The sequence below is a fragment of the Nomascus leucogenys genome, chromosome 6 (genome assembly GCF_006542625.1).
Source record: "Nomascus leucogenys isolate Asia chromosome 6, Asia_NLE_v1, whole genome shotgun sequence".
NCBI classification, from domain to species: domain Eukaryota; kingdom Metazoa; phylum Chordata; class Mammalia; order Primates; family Hylobatidae; genus Nomascus; species Nomascus leucogenys.
Window position 1 is genome coordinate 37,559,943 of NC_044386.1, and position 17,303 is coordinate 37,577,245.

Genomic DNA, 17,303 nt, shown 5'->3' on the forward strand with positions numbered 1-17,303 from the left:
CAAAATGCTAGGATTGCAGGTATGAGCCACCATGCCCGGCCATTTTTACATTTTTAAATGCAAATTTTTGAGTGAGTTATGTATCTGCATTAGTCAGCTAAGGCTGCCATAAAATACCACAGATAGGTGGCTTACACAACAGACATTTATTTTCTCACAGTTGTGGAGGCTGGAGGTCCAAGACCAACAGGTCAGCAGGGTTGGTTTCTCTTGAGCCCCCTCTCCTTGGCTTGCAGATGGCTTCCTTCTTTCTGTGTCCTCAGATAGCCTTTTCTCCAGGTGAGCACATCCCTGATGTCTCTCTCTCCTTATAAGGACAATAGTCATACTGGATTAGGGCCCCACCCTTATGACTTCATTTAACCTTAATTACTCCCATAAAGGCCCTCTCTCCAAATATAGTCACAATGGGGGTTAGGGCTTCAACAAATGAATTTTGGGGGCAAGTGTCTTTTTCATTGTTGAGCCTGATTTATTCTTAAAATAGCAACCAAGAAAAATGAATTTCAGCATTGCTCAGTCATCTATTCCACATTTATTTGTAAAACTTAACAGCTATGCAATGCAAAGATTATTTTTTGTTTCTTGCTAAAGGACACTTGTTCCAGACCATTTAGAGAACTTCAAATTTTCTACACAGGAAAGTCCTGATTGTCTAATTGGCTACTATTAAATCCTACCATCTCAAAAGGATATAACAGACAAGAAGGTAATTTTAACACCATATTGTAATCTTTGAGACAATCTAACCGATTAGATCAAGTGTGTTAGAAAAGATAGATTTGCAGGACTATTAAAATGGTACTTTAGGCCAGGTGCAGTGGCTCACACCTGTAATCTCAACACTTTGGGAGGCCAAGGCAGTGGATCACTTGAGGTCAAGAGTTCGAGACCAGGATGGCCAACATGGTGAAACTCTGTCTCTATTAAAAATACGAAAATTGGCCGGGCATGGTGGCTTAAGCGCCTGTAATCCCAGCACTTTGGGAGGCTGAGGAGGGCAGATCACGAGGTCAGGAGTTTAAGACCAGCCTGGCCAACATAATGAAACCTCATCTCCACTAAAAATATAAAAATTAGCCAGGCATGGTGGCGGGCGCCTGTAGTCCAGTTACTTCGGAGGCTGAGGCAGGAGAATCATTTAAACCCGGGAGGCGGGGGTTGCAGTGAGCCGAGATCGTGCGACTGAACTCTAGCCTGGGTGACACAGCGAGACTCTATCTCAAAAAAAAAAATAAAAAATAAATACAAAACTTAACCAGGCATGGTGGCGTGTGCCCAGCTACTCAGGAGGCTGAGGCAGAAGAATCACTTGAACCCAGGAGGCGGAGGTTGCAGTGAGCCAAAATCGGCCACTGCACTCCAGCCTGGGCGACAGAGTGAGACTCCATCTGAAAAAAGAAAAAAATGGTACTTTGTGCAGTCATAAAAAAGAATGAATTCATGTCCATATCCTTTGAACCAACATAAATGAAGGTAAAGACCACTGTCCTAAGTGAACTAACTCAGAAACAGAAAACCAAATACTGCATGTTCTCACTTATAAATGAGAGCTATACAATGGGTACACATGGTCATAAAGATGGAACTAATTGATGCTGGGGACTTCAAAAGTGGGGAGGTGGGGGAGAGCAAGGGTTGAAGAATAACGTACTGGGTACTATGTTCACTATTTGGGTACTGGGTACACTAGAAACCCAATCCCCACCAGTATGCAACATACCCATGTAACAAACACACGTACCCCCCGAATCTAAAATAAAATGACGAAATAAAAAATAAAATGGTACTTTGACCAAGGCACCACAGAATTCAAGAGTTCTTTCCCAAATCATAGCTAGTCCTCTCCACAAGTTTTCTCCTAGGGGCATGAATACAAAAAGGACATGGAAAAATCAAGGCATGGTAATATTTACTGTTAGCTATCCATATGGCCTCAAATGTTAATGCAGAAAAATTTCCATTACACAAACATTCATTTTTCCTAAACTACTTGTACTAGTCTCAGAACAAACCATGTTTGCTTTCTTCCAATACTGCCCCCACCTCATGCCCTTCTCCCATTACATCCAAGCCTGAATCTAAGATGCTGCAATTATGATCTCAAGATTGTCAGCCAGACAAATGAGAAATGGAACCCAAAAAAACAAGACGCTTACAACAAGAAAGAGCATTTTGTCCCATTGCTTACTGTGGGGTTTCTCTGGGCTACAGCTGGTGCTTTAGCCCCAAACTGGAAGTACCTTGGCAGAAAGGAAGAGAGAAAGATAGCTGGGCCTTTGGTCCTTCTATCAACATCTCTACCATTCAATCATTTATCCATTCCCTTTACCTTGCCAGACCATCCACCCCGTTTCCCACCACGGAAGAGAAGGACAGAAGAGAACACCAGTCATAACTTTTTCCTAAGAACTTTTAACCACAGCAACTCTACACACTAAAATCTGAACAATTAGGTAAGTATTTCTCTTTCTTGAGAAGGGGTGAAACAGGATTTAATAACAAAGGAGGAGCAAAAAGAATTCCAAGAACAATGAACAAGAACTCAAGGCAACATCTCTGCAATAGGCCAAGAGCACAGTGAAACCATACTGAGGGAAGTCTCTGCGATGTCCCCGTGGTAAGAAAGAAGGAAAGAGAGAAAGAAAGACAGAGAGAGAGAGAAAGAGAGAAAGAGAAAGGGAGAGAGAGAGAGAGAAAGAAAGAGAGAAAGTGAAAGGGAGAGAAGGAAAGAAAGAAAGAGAGAAAGAAAGAAAGAATGAAAGAAAGAAAGAGAAAGAAAGAAAAAGAAAGAAAAGAAAAAAGAAAGAAAAAGAAAGAAAGAAAGGCAGGCCAGGCACAGTGGCTCACGCCTGTAATCCCAGAACTTTGGAAGACCGAGGCAGGCGGATCACCTGAGGTCAGGAGTTCAAAACCAGCCTAATCAACATGAAGAAACCCTGTCTCTACTAAAAATACAAAATTAGCCGAGCGTGGTGGCGCATGCCTGTAATCCCAGCTACTCGGGAGGCTGAGGCAGGAGAATTGCTTGAACCCCAGAGGCGGAGGTTGCAGTGAGCCAAGATCGTGCCATTGCATCTCGCCTGGGCAACGAGCGAAATTTTGTCTCAAAACAAAACAAAACAAAAAAAAGAAAAAAGACAAAGAAGGAAAATGAATAGATTATTTGATGTTTGGTAAAATCGAAGGAAGTATTATAGTTTTATTAGAAAAATTAGTAATATATATACATAGGAAACTAATGAATTAAAAAAAGGCAATTATTGACTCCATCAAAAACAAAGAGAGGTGGAAGAAAGGCAAAATAAACATAATATACAAGGTGAACAAAATTATGTGTAATAATTATACTCATATCAAATAATGAATATACAGTCGGGTACAGCAGCTCACACCTGTAATCCTAAAGCTTTGGGAGGCTGAGACAGGATTGCTTGCACAAACTCCTTTTGTGCAGCCATAAAAAAGAATGAAATCATGTCCTCTGCAGTAGCACAAATGGAACTAGAGACCATTGTCCTAAGTGAACTAACTCAGAAACAGAAAACCAAATGCCACATGGTCTCACTAGCAGAGTTCAAGACCTGTCTGGGCAACACAGTGAGAGACCCTGTCTCTACAAAAAAAAAAACATGAAAAATTAGCCAGGCATGGTGGCACATGCTTGTAGTCCTAGCTACTCGGGAGACTGAGGCAGGCAGATCTCCTGAGCCATGAATTTGAGGTTACAGTGAGCTAAGATGGTGCCACTGGACTCCAGCCTGGGCAACAGACCAAGACCCTGTCTCTAAAATTTAATAATAATAATAATCATCATCATCATCATAAATATAGATTGAAACCTAAATTATAATTATACTGAGAATGAAAAAAGAAGTGGTAAATATATTGGGGAAATACAAGAGACCTAAGTTATACTCATCAGTATATCAGTACTTAATGTCCTAAATTTTTAAAAATGAAGAAATAGCAGTGAAACCACAATAATACACCCTTATACTCCAAACCTATTTGCAAAATATGTAAAGTATGAAGACACTAAGTATGCTTCAGAAAATATACTGTTCTTGGGAGTACAAAATTGATACAACCACTTTGAAAAATGAACTTAGTATTATCTGCTAAAGTTCAGGATGTATATGCCATCAATGAAAAAAGTAACTGCAGAGATTGAAACATATCAATTATATCTCAATGCATTACTTTATAATGATACGACAAAACAAAACACCTCATTGGTCACTTTTGGAGGATTCTAGGGAGCCAACTAATTATTTTGAAAAGTGGTAAGAAGACAAAGAACAAAGCCTTTATTATATAAACAGCCTTTACTCTGTAGTTTTTCCAGCATAAGAAAATAGTTGATGAGGGAAAGTTTTTCTTTAAAGTTTTCTAGTACCAAAAGAGTAACAGAATTATCACCAGTTTGTAGCCACTAATGAAATAATGGATCTAGACAATCATAGTCAATGGCTGCTGACATTACAAAGAGAAATAGATAGCAAGAAATATTTAACTTCTAGTAATGTACCCATGGCCACCCATGATGTATTCTTGCCAAAAAATTGAATGAATCTGATCAAGCCTCTAGATCTAAGTCCAACTAAGAGGAAATATAGGAACAGAAAAAACAGTAATGACATCAGGTACAATGCCACAGGCAAAATACAAAATGTGGAAAATTCTAAAGGACAAATGAGCCAGTTCCTTTAAAGATAAGTTGGAAAAAAAAAAAAAAGAGGAAGGGGAAGTCACAGATTATAAAGGATGAAAAGACATAGCAATAGACTCAATGAATGGACTTTTTTGGATCCTGATTTAATCAAACCACACTATCAAATGTGATATAATTCATAATATTTACACAATAGCTATTTTTAAAACTGAATTAGTAATTAAAAACTTTACCCCCCCAAAAAACCATAGGCCTAAGTGATTTTATTTGTGAGTTCTTTTAATTATAGAAAGACATGACACCAAATCTATAGAAACTATATTGAAAAGAGTAAGTGAAAATACTTCTCAACATTTTTTATGAGGTCAACATATCATGACTGGAAAACCAGACAAAGATATTACAAGAAACTATAGGCCAATATCCCTCATGAACACAGACACAAAAATCCTTCATAAAATGTTAACAAATGGAATCAAACAATATATAAAATGGATAATCATCATGAGTAAGTAGGGTTTATCCCAGAAATGCAGTTGATTTAATATCTGAAAAATAAATGTAACTTACCATACAAACAGAATAAAAAAGAAATATTATCTCATAGATGCAGGAACTACAATTAACAAAATTCAACATCCATTCATAATAAACAGGTGTTCACAGACTAGTAAGGGAACTTTCTCAATTTAATATAAAAAAAAGTATAAAAATCTACATCAATCTTCACACTTCATGGTGAAAGACTAAAAAGCTGTATATAAAGAATGTTTATTTTCACAGTCTGTGTGTACTGAAAGTTCTAGCAAGTGCAATAAGAAAGATATAAAAGACATACAGTTTGGAAAGGAAGAAGGAAAACTGTCTTTATTCATAAAGACATGTTATGTATGTAGAACATTCCAAGGAATCTATAAAATAGCTAATGTAACTAATAAATGAATTCATCAAGGCTATAGGTTACAAGGTCAAGATATACGAATCAATTGTATTTCTATGTAATAGTTATCAAAATTGGAAGATGAAAATTTAAAAAGACTCCTTATAATTGCATCAAAAATGTGAAATATTTAGGGATAAACTTAAAACATGGGTAAGACTGAGTCATTGAAAACTCAAAAGCAGGTCCACCAGGCCTGGGCCCCCAGCTACCCCCCACCCAGAGCTATCAAGCCAGTACTAACTCAGCAACTCCCTGGACAGAGCCTCCAGCGGCAGCTGAAAGCCTCTAAGCCACTGCCTCTGCAGTGAAACTGCCCTTGCCACCCTTGGACTAACGAAGGAGCAAAGACTCTAAGTTCCTCATCCACACCTCCAACAAGGTGCAGTCGACCCAAGGAGAGGAGGCCAGTCCATCTCCCATGGGTTGCACACATCCCCCATGGCTCGTCACCAGACAGGGAACCCCTGGCTTGGGCTGACTGCACTGACTGATTCCTGACCTGCATTTCTCTGGGGTGGAGCCCTCAGGAGTCAAGCAAATGACCCTTGGCCACAACCACTAATAAGATATCTTCCTCTGCTGCCTCTATGATGGGGAAGGAACATAAACACTGAGATTGCCCCAGAGCTTTAGTAGGCAGCCCAGGAGTGCCAAGTTGTGAATTACAGCCAGCACTCAAGGGGTAGAGGAACCCACACCTTCAGAGCACTGAAAGGGAACATGGCTGCAACTGTGAGGAACCATACATAGGGGAGCCATACAACTGAGCAAGAGTCTACCAAATGACCAATAAGCCTAAGTGTCACCTGCTGGATCACACCCCAAAATTTCAACACCAAAAATACCTCACTAACATACCCTGACTCTGAAACCAGAGACAAGAAGTCAATTGCAAATAAAGACCCTACATAAAGCCTCAGCCCAGTGAAAATATCCAGAAAAGAAGCCTATTGACTGTACTCAATCTACACTGCAGTTAAAGAAACATCCACATGCAGAGATGAGAAAGAACCAATGCAAGAACTCCAGTAACTCCAATGGTCAGGGTGTCCTCCAAACAACTGCACCAGTTCTCCAACAAGAGTTCTTAACCAGGCTGAACTGGCTGGAATGATAGAAATAGAATTCAGAATATGGATGGGAACAAAGATCATCAAGATTCAGTAGGATGGTAAAACCAAATCCAAGGAAAATAAGAATCACAATAAAGTGATACTTTATTGTGAGCTGAAGGACAAAATAGCTGGTATCAAAAAGAACCTAACAGGTCTGACAGAGCTGAATAACACAATACAAGAATTTCACAATGTAATCACAAGTATTAACAGCAGAATAAACCAAAGTGAGGAAAGAATCTCAGAACTTGAAGACTGGTTCTCTGAAATAAGACAATCAGACAAAAATAAAGAAAAAGAATACAAAAGAATGAACAAAGCCTCTGAGAAGTATGGGATTATGCAAAGGGGCCAAATCTATGAATCACTGACATTCCTGACAGAAAGGGGGAGAAAGCAAACAAATTAGAAAATATATTTCAGGATATCATCTATCAACTTTCTCAATCTTGCTAGGGAGGCCAATAGTCAAATTTAGGAAATACAGAGAACTCCTATAAAATTCTGCACAAGAAAATCATCCCCAAGGCACATAATCATCAGATTTTCCAAGGTTGAAATGAAAGAAAGAATGAAAGGCAGACAGAAAGACAGTGTAGGTCACCTACAAAGGGATCCCCATCAGGCTAACAGCAGACCTGTCAACTGAAAGCCTACAAGCCAGAAGAGATTGGGGGCCTATGTTTAACATCTTAAAGAAAAAAATCTTCAACCAAGAATTTCATATTCAGCCAAACTAAGCTTCCTAAGTGAAGGAGAAATAAGATCGTTTTCAGATAAGCAAATGTTGAGGGACTTCATTTCCACCAGATCTGCTTACAAGAGATCTTGAAAAGGAACACTAAATATAGAAAGGAAAGACCGCTAGCAGCTGGTACAAAAACACAAACACAGAGACCAGTGTCACTATAAAGCAACCACACAAACAAGCCAATATAATAACCAGCTAACAGCACAATGACACAATCAAATCCACACATATCAATACTAACCTTGAATGTAAATGGGCCAAATGTCCAACTTAAAAGGCACAGTGGCAAGCTGGATAAAAAAGCAAGACCCAATGGTATGCTGTCTTCAAGAGACCCATCTCACACATAATGACATTCACAGGCTCTAAATAAGGGATGGAGAAAAAGCTACCAAGCAAATGGAAAACAGAAAAAAGCAAGGGTTGCAATCCTAATTTCAGACAAAACAGATTTCAAACCAAAAAAGACAAGGAAGAGCATTACCTTAATGGTAAAGGGTTCAATTCAACAAGAAGACCTAACTATCCTAAATATATATGCACCCAAGACAGGAGCACCAAGATTCATAAAGCAAGTTCTTAGAGACCTACAAAGAGACATAGATTCCCAGACAGTAATAGTGAGAGACTTCAACACACCACTGATAGTATTACACAGATCATCAAGGCAGAAAATTAACAAAGATATTCCAGACCTAAATTCAGCACTGGACCAAATGGATCTGATAGACCTTTACAGAAGTCTTCACCCAAAAAACAACGGAATGTACATTCTTCTCATGGCCACATGGCACATACTCTAAAATCGACCACATAATTGGACATAAAAACAATCCTCCACATATCTAAAAGAATCAAAGTCATACCAAACACACTCTTGGACTGCACTGCAATAAAAATAGAAGTCAACACAATGAAAATCGCTCAAAACCATAAAATTACATGGAAATTAAACAACATGGTCCTGAATGACTTTTGAGTAAATAATAAAATTAAGACAGAAATCAAGAAGCTCTTTGAAAATAATGAGAACAAAGAAACAACACACAGAATCTCTGGAACACAGCTAAGGCAGTGTTAAGGGAAATTCATAGCACTAAATGTCCAAATCAAAAAGTTACAAAGATCTCAAATTAACAACCTAACTTCACAACTGAAAGAAATAGAGAAGCAAGAACAAATCAACTGCAAAGCTAGCAGAAGATAAGAAATAACAAAAATCAGAGCTGAAAATCAAGAATTCAAAAACATTCAAAAGATCAACAAATCCAGGGGTTGGTTTTTTGGAAAAAAAATTAATAAAACAGGCCACAGTCTACACTAATTAAGAGAGGAGATCCAAATAAACACAATTAGAAATGATGAAGAGAATGTTACTACTGAGCTGACAAAAATAAAAACAACCACCAGAAACTACTATGAACACTACTATGCATACAAACTAGAAAATTTGGAAGAAATGGACAAATTCCTGGAGACATACACCTTCCCAAGACTGAACCAAGAAGAAATCAATTCCCTGAACAGACCAATAACAAGCTCTGAAATTGAATCAATAATAAATAGCCTGCCAATCAAAAAAAGCCCAGGACCTGACAGAGTCATAGCCGAATTCTACCAGATGTACAAAGAAGAACTGGTACCATTCCTACAGAAACTATTCTAAAAAATTTAGGAGGAAGGACTTCTCTCCAACTCATTCTATGAGGCCATCATCAGCTTAATGCCAAAACCTGGCAAAGACACAACAAAAAAAGAAAACTTCAGGCCAATCAATATCCTTGATGAACATCAATGCAAATATTCTCAACAAAATACCTGCAAACCAAATTCAGCAGCACATCAAAAAGCTAATGCACTATGATCAAGTAGGCTTCATCCTCAGGATGCAAGGTTGGTTCAACATATGAAAATCAATAAATGTGATTCATCACATACATAACTAAAGACAAAAACCACATGATTATCTCAATAAATGTAGAAAGGCTTTTGATAAAATTCAACATCCCTTCATGTTTAAAAACTCTCAATAAACTAGGTATTGAAGGAACAAAGCTCAAAATAGTAAGAGCCATCTATGACAAACCCACAGACAACATTATACTGAATGGGCAAAAGCTGGAAGCATTCCCGTCGAAAACTGGCTCAAGACAAGGATGCCCTCTCTCACCACTTTTATTCAACATAGTATTGGAAGTCCAGGCCAGAGCAATCAGACAATAGAAAGAAATAAAGGCCATCCAAATAGGAAGAGAGGAAATCAAACTATCTCTGTTTGCAGATTCTATATCTAGGAAACCCCATAGTCTCAGACCAAACGCTCCTTCAACTGATAAACAACTTCAGCAAAGTTGCAGGATACAAAATCATTATACAAAAATCACTAGTATTCCTATACACCAACAACAACCAAACTGAGAGCCAAATCAGAAAAGCAATCCCATTCACAATTGCTGCAAAAATAAAATACCTAGGAATACAGCTAACCAGGGATGTGAATGGTCTCTACAGTGAGAATTACAAAACACTGCTCAAAAAAATCAGAGAAGATACAAGCAAATAGAAAAACATCTCATGCTCATGGATAGGAAGAATCAATATCATTAAAATGGCTATACTACCCAAAGCAATTTACAGATTCAATGCTATTCCTATCAAACTACCAATGACATTCTTCACATAACTAGAAAAAAATATTTTAAAATTTATATGGAACCAAAAAAGAGCCCAAATAGCCAAGGCAATCCTAAGCAAAAAGAACAAAGCTGGAGGAATCACATTACTCGACTTCAAACCATACTATGAGGCTGTGGTGACCAAAACAACATAGTGCTGGTACAAAAACAAGCACATAGAACAATGGAACAGAGTAGACAGCCCAGAAATAAGGCCACACATCTGTGAGCATCTGATCTTTGACAAAGCTGATAAAAAGAAGCAATGGGGAAAAGACTTCATATTCTATAAATGGTACTGGGATAACCAGCTAGCCATATGCAGAAGATTGACGCTGGACCCTGTCCTTATACCATATACAAAAATCAACTCAAGAAGTATTAAAGAGTTACTTGTAAAACCCAAAACTATAAAAACCCTGGAAGACAATCTAGGCAATACCATCCTGGACCTAGGAATGGGCAAAGATTTCATGACAAAGACACCAAAAGCAATTCCAACAAAAGCAAAAATTGACAAATGGGATCTAATTAAACTTAAGAGCATCTGCACAGCAAAAGAAACTACCAACAGACAACCCAAAATGGGAGAAAATATTATATTATATTATATATATATATATATAAAACAAGCAAGCTGCAGATGGGAAGATAATATACACAATACTTACAGCTCATGAAGTACTTCTATCCAGTAGAAAGGAAAACCCTTACAACTCAATAATAAGATAAATCAAAAATGGGAAAAATATTTGAACAGGTACTTTCCAAAAAGATAGAGAAATGTCAGATAAGCCTATGAAAAGATGCTCAACATCATTAGGGACATGTATATTAAAACCACAATGAAATACTACTACATATCCACTAAAGTGGCTAAAATTTAAAAGACTGACAATGTCAATCATTGAAAAGGATATGGAGAAACTGAAATTAATTAAATACATTGCTAGCAGAAATCCCAAATGGTACAGATAATTTGGAAAACAGTTTCGCAGTTTCCTTTAAAGTTATGCATAAACTGGTCATGAGACTCAGCAATTCCATCCCTAGGTATTTACATAAGAGAAATGAACACATATGTCCACACACAGAATTGTGATTTATATATATAGCAGCTTTATTCATAATAGATCAAAACTTGAAACAACCTAAATGTCCATCAATAGGTGAACAGCTAAACAAATTGTGGTATATCTCTATACTAGAATACTATTCAGCAATAAAAAGGAACTTATTACTGATATACACAATAACATGGATGAATCTTAACATGGATGGGTTTCAAAAGCATTATGCCTGGCAAAAAAAAAAAGTCAGACACAGAAAGAGTGCATATTATACGGCCTATTTATTTCAAACTCTAGAATTCTGAAGTCAAATCTAACGTATAGCCACAGAAAGCAGATAAGTAGTTGACTAGGGATGGCTGTTGAGGTGGAGGGGAACTGACTGCAAAAGGGCTTTAGAGAACTTTTTGGGTGATGGACACACACTGTATCAGGATGGTAGTGGTGAAGTGGGTGTTTACATTTGTCAAAACTCTCCCAACTATAATGTTAAAATACTTGCATTTTATTATTTCTAAGTTATACTCATTTAAGAAAGTTAATAGAGGTGAACAGAGGATATCCTAATTCATTTCACATTCTCCCCTTCCAATTCAATCTAGAGTCAACAATGTGGTCTGTCACAATTCCAACTCAGCAGACCTTTTAAATATCCTGAACAAATGTTTACCTGTTGCCTTGTAATTAATACTACTCAATTTCAATAGAATTTCCATTATTTAAAAAAAAATCTAAAATTAGGAAAGAATTCCCACATGTGGTTTTTAATGTCTCATGCTTACTTCAAAATATAATCTGCACTAGTCTTTGTTAAAGTCTGAGGGAGTCATAAAATAATGTCCCTGTCCTCTCCTGACCTCTGAACCACTTGAGACACAGACAGATGGAGATTCAATATATTAAGTTTATTGCTGAAAAAGGCTAGGTTGGAGCATGTACTTTAAGTTTATGCCAACAATAGCCACCAGACATTGAACTCAGAATTAGACAGACCTGCTTACTAAGGCATGGGCAGTTCTGCACAAGCACAGATCTCCCTTTGCAGAGGCAAAGAACTTTCACTGCAAGATTCACAATGTGGCTGGCAAGAGACCACAACATAGGCTCTCTGCAGTTATGACAAATCCACAAAAGGGAAAAAAGAGGCTAGCATGCCCAGTTCTACATCTTAAACTCCCTCCTTTCCTGGTGAAGTGAGAGGAAGAGATTAGAATTCCTTGGTAAATGGATAGCCTAAGAAGCACTGTGAGAGGAAGCCATCCTCCCCCGCCGCTGCCTTCTCACCAAAGTAGTTCATATATAATGCATATTAGGGCATGATTCATGTTACACTAGCTTTAGGGCCACACTTCTTCCAAAGTAACCATATTTAATTGCAAGTGACTAAGGTAAATATGACTTTAGGGATAACCTCCTTTATTTCATTTTATTTCTGTTTTATAATTTATATATTTCAATATCTTATTATTGATAAGAAAAACTTACTTTCTCAGTCCCAAAATTCTTTATTATCAAATACATCAGTTTAATAATAATCTCTAAGGAAGAAAAAAACACATTTAAGATATCCATTGATTTGAAGATAATTATTATGGAACTATGGTTCTTATGTCAACTCACAACTCATTTAGATATTAATACATGTATCATGAAATCATAGCTCAGAATGGCTGGTCCAGTGAAACAAGCCTTTGAATCATTATGTAATTTTCAAACAACTAAAAGGGCTGTACTGATCAGTTATAATCATAAAAATTCTAGCTGAGACAGAGCTTTTAAAAAATCTTTATAGTTTTACCATACGGTATCAATTCAAAAGATTGTCATACTGAAACCACTGCCATAAAATTTTGTATGTTGCAGTAGACCTGGCTCCTGTGATCTATAACTTGGATGGCTTTTCAATATTTATGTAGTGTCTGTTAATATATTTAAGATAAATACTCTATAACCAAACAGCCTGTTTTCTAGAGAATGATATATGATTCTTGTGTTATCAGGCATGGTCTGGATGTCTAGACACTCTGACTAACGAGTGTCTATGCCATACAATTCTCAAACAAGAATAATGTAAATTATAGTCAATATAACTTGAACAGTAAACAGTGTTATTTCAGAAAGTATATTAAACATCCATATCACTATCATGAATATCAATTATTTCTCTTCACATTCATAAAGATTTATTAAAATTAACAAGCTTAGTCAATGTTTGTGTATCAGCATTCACATCCTTGTAAAATAATGGGTGCATTTTTCTCTTCATGCATAGAAGGGTATGAGCTAAAATAAGCATTTTGGGGGGTCTGCAGAAATGAGCTGCCTTCCTTCTCCATAACTTACTGTTTCTTTTTCTCCTCTATCTTATGTCTAAACTATTTTATGTCTTATATCTGGGTAAGAAAGAGACTAACTTGGCCTACCATGCCAACATAGAGGAAACACTAGGTTCTTCTAACAGGGCCTAGTGGCCACATGCATTCCATCCTGAGTCTTGCCTCTTTGGGGCTTGAGCTATAGACCCTGTCAAGAAAAATCCCACATCTCTCCTATAATACTGGAAGCAGAGACTTCTTACTTTCAGATAAGGAAAGGATTACAAAAAAAGTTCTCCTTTTTTAAAATCAGAGGAAATCGAGGTTAAATATCTCCAAATTAACTCAAGTTCTTCATAGAAATAGCTAGCATTTACTGAAATAGCTAGCATTACTTCATGTGTGAGGCACCATGCAAGGTACTTTAAATATATTATGTTCATATAAGAAAGACATTAAGTAGATCAATCTAATTTTTCAAAAGCTAACAATACAAAATAATAGGAAAATCTTCAAAATGCAGGAAAAAACTATTTATTCACAAATTACACAATAAACAAACATCCATTACTCAAAACAATATACCAAATGTTGAGTACTCACTTCTCTAGATACCTATTTATGTTTTGAGACTGTTCTTTATTAAACAAAATAAAATAATTAACATATTTTTTGGAGCACTCTGAAACTAACCTCTCTAACCAGAGCTAATTTTCTGATGATGTAACTTAAGGAAAGAATATTCTTTTCAAGGCAAGTGCTAATTTCTCCAACTCTGAAAAGAGATATGCATTCCAATAAAACAAAAGTTTTAAAAACCATCTTCATAAAAAATGTAGATCATTACTTATATGCTCCAACAGTAGTAAGATCTTTAACATAAAGTGGGCTACTTTCATCTCTAACAAAGATAAAATTAATACACCAATAGTATCTTCCTGAGTGTCAGAAGTAACAGAACCCAACAGTTCTATATTATTATACTACAATATATAGTATAAAAATAATAGTTCAGATTAGCAATGACGGTATTGGTTTGTGAATGTGACTGTGGACTTTCAATAAAATATTTTTTAATATAGCCTTTTCATACTCATGAGATTGTACCATAAATCACATTCCATTTTCTATGTATTTGATGCTTAAGTTATTTATTCATTGGCACTCTAATAACAGCCCTACTTTTTTATTTTTAGAAAGATATAATTAGCTATTTAAAATCGTAATTATTTTTCATTTCACTGAGTAGTTTCAAAAAAAGTTATCTAGAAAAGTAATTCCCAGTCATCAAATGGAAAGATACAAGCAAGAAGTAAGTCATTTCCAGGGTTTTTAAAGCTTTGTAAAATAAAGAAAAGAAAGTATTGGTTTTGACTGGGATAATATAGCAGTACAATTGTCATTAACCTATCTGTAAAAGCCATTCACTTAAAAATGCATATTTTAAAAATGACTCATTTGTGGTAGGGATTACTTACTGTAACAATTAAAAAATAAAACCATCATTTTCATATTTATCAATACTTCACACTTTTACCAAATACTGAAGGAGACAACTATCATTGTTATAACTTCAAAGTCAAAACAGAAACACAAATCAGAATTAAGAGAAACTTCAGAAAATGTTCAGAATGTACACATTTGCATGCATTTTCAGCCAAACTTTCGAAGATTCCACATATAACCAAATGACAACTTTGAATCAAAATGAATGTCAAAAATATTCAAGCTTTCTGACAGACTTACTCTAATGAAGCAAGAAAAAGACAGCAAATAATAAGCGCAGTATATTTCTCAGAGGGAGGGAAAGCACACACTTCCTTTGTCATAAAACAAAAGTTGAGACAGCATTTCAGTAACATTGATCAAATTATTCACTATTCAAGAATACACTTTCAAGTTTTGTCTTTAAAATGTATTCATTTACATATCAGATTAAACTAAGTTTATTAATCAGACCATTTTACTCAGAATTTTAACCTTGAGAAATATGAATCATAACTTATCAAAGCATATTCCAAACACTATACAATAATCCTGCCATTTTAGTTTGTATATGCCTCATCTGAAAAACATATTTTACAACTAGGAGTTCTCCTATCTATCTCCAGAGTAAATGTCTCTATGTCAAAACTTCAAGAAGCAATCAAAAAGACAGATTCAAATAATCCTATGCATACTGCTTCATCGGGCTTTTATAAAAACAGAGCCATCTGGTGGCGTAGCACCATCCTCCTTTTCAGTTACAGTCTCTACGGCCCCAGAAGCAGATACAATAACCATTGTTTTATTTGCTGAAACTGTCTTCTCTTTCTCAGCAATAGCCGCACAAACAGCAACAATCTCATCACTTTCAAAGTCATAGTCTGGAATTGACTTTGGTGAAAAGTGTGTTACTTCAGCTGGTGCTTCACTTTTTTTAATCCTCTGTGCTACCTTCTGCTGCTCCTGGAGCGTCCTTGCCCAAGAGAGGTCTTCTTTCCATATTTCAGGGTTCATTGGATAGATGTGAAGGGCTACTTGAAAACTTCGAATTGCCTAGAAAATAAGGGCAGAGTTTTTTGTTTTGTTTTTAAAAATTAGTATGTTTAATATAATCCTGTGTGTTTGTGTATATATATATATATACTGTACACATACACATCCTAATGCATTATTTTAATGTACTAGAACATAAAAGATGGAAGCTACGGTGTTGCCCTAAACACTGGGGAAAAAAATTACAGAAGTGTGAAAGAAAGTGACTGACAACATGCTTATGGACTAAAAGCCATTAAAATGGGAGTACTCATAATAGGGCTAAAGATAAAGCAAATATATTCTCAGCTTCAGTAGACCAGTAAGTATGTACATTTGGGGATTTCCTGGGCTAACCCACAATCACAATCACAAAGGTACTTCAAAGTGGCTATCTTTGAAGTTAACAGTTTAGATCCTAACAATGTTAACATTTATTGACTGTTTACTACAGTATATTAAACATGTATTGGGACGGGCACGGTGGCTCACAACTGTAATCCCAGCATTTTGGGAGGCCGAGGTGGGCGGATCACCTGAGGTCAGGAGTTTGAGACCAGCCTGGCCAACACAGTGAAACCTTGTCTCTACTAAAAATACAAAAATTAGCCAGGCATGATGGCGGGTGCCTGTAATCCCAGCTACCCAGGAGGCTGAGGCAGGAGAATCACTTGAACCCGGGAGACAGAGGTTGCAGTGAGCTGAGATCACGCCATTGCACTCCAGCCTGGGCAAAAAGAGCAAAACTCCGTCTCAAAAAAAAAAGAAGATTTACATATATTAACTCATCTATCCTCACAATAATCATATGAAGTAGGTATGGTTATTGTTTTCAGTACTATTTTAGAGAAGCACAAAAAGAGTAGAAACCAAAGGTATCAGCTAGGAATTGGCAGAGCTGGGATGCAAATTCAGGCAGTCTGGCTTCAGAGTCCATTCTCTTATTCATTATATTATACTGCTTAGTCACAAGAACTCCACTATAGTCTGGATAAAGGTCAACCTCAGCATTACTGACATATTTGGCTGAGTAATTCTTTATTTTGGAAGGGCTGTCCTCTATAATGTAGAATATTCAGCAACGTCCCTGACCTACGTTCACTAAATCCAATACAGCTTCCTTTCCTAGTTGTGATAAACAAAAATGTCTCTAGACATGGCAAATGTTCCCTGGGGGTAAAACTGCCCTCCAGGTGAGAACCATTGTTCTAAATCTATTATATGTTGTTTTCTCTGAGTATA

At 36.6% G+C, this 17,303-nt stretch overlaps 1 protein-coding gene across 1 annotated transcript in view; it reads right to left on the bottom strand.

The window, feature by feature from the left end:
• Positions 1–11,255: 11,255 nt before the first annotated feature.
• The window catches only part of TTC33 (tetratricopeptide repeat domain 33), a 49,745-nt gene continuing 43,697 nt past the window's right edge, over positions 11,256–17,303 (bottom strand). Inside the window, exon 5 of the mRNA XM_003274372.4 lies at positions 11,256–16,082. Coding sequence (XP_003274420.1) covers positions 15,729–16,082 — 354 coding nt within the window. The 3' untranslated portion in view covers positions 11,256–15,728. The remainder of the gene's footprint in view (positions 16,083–17,303) is intronic.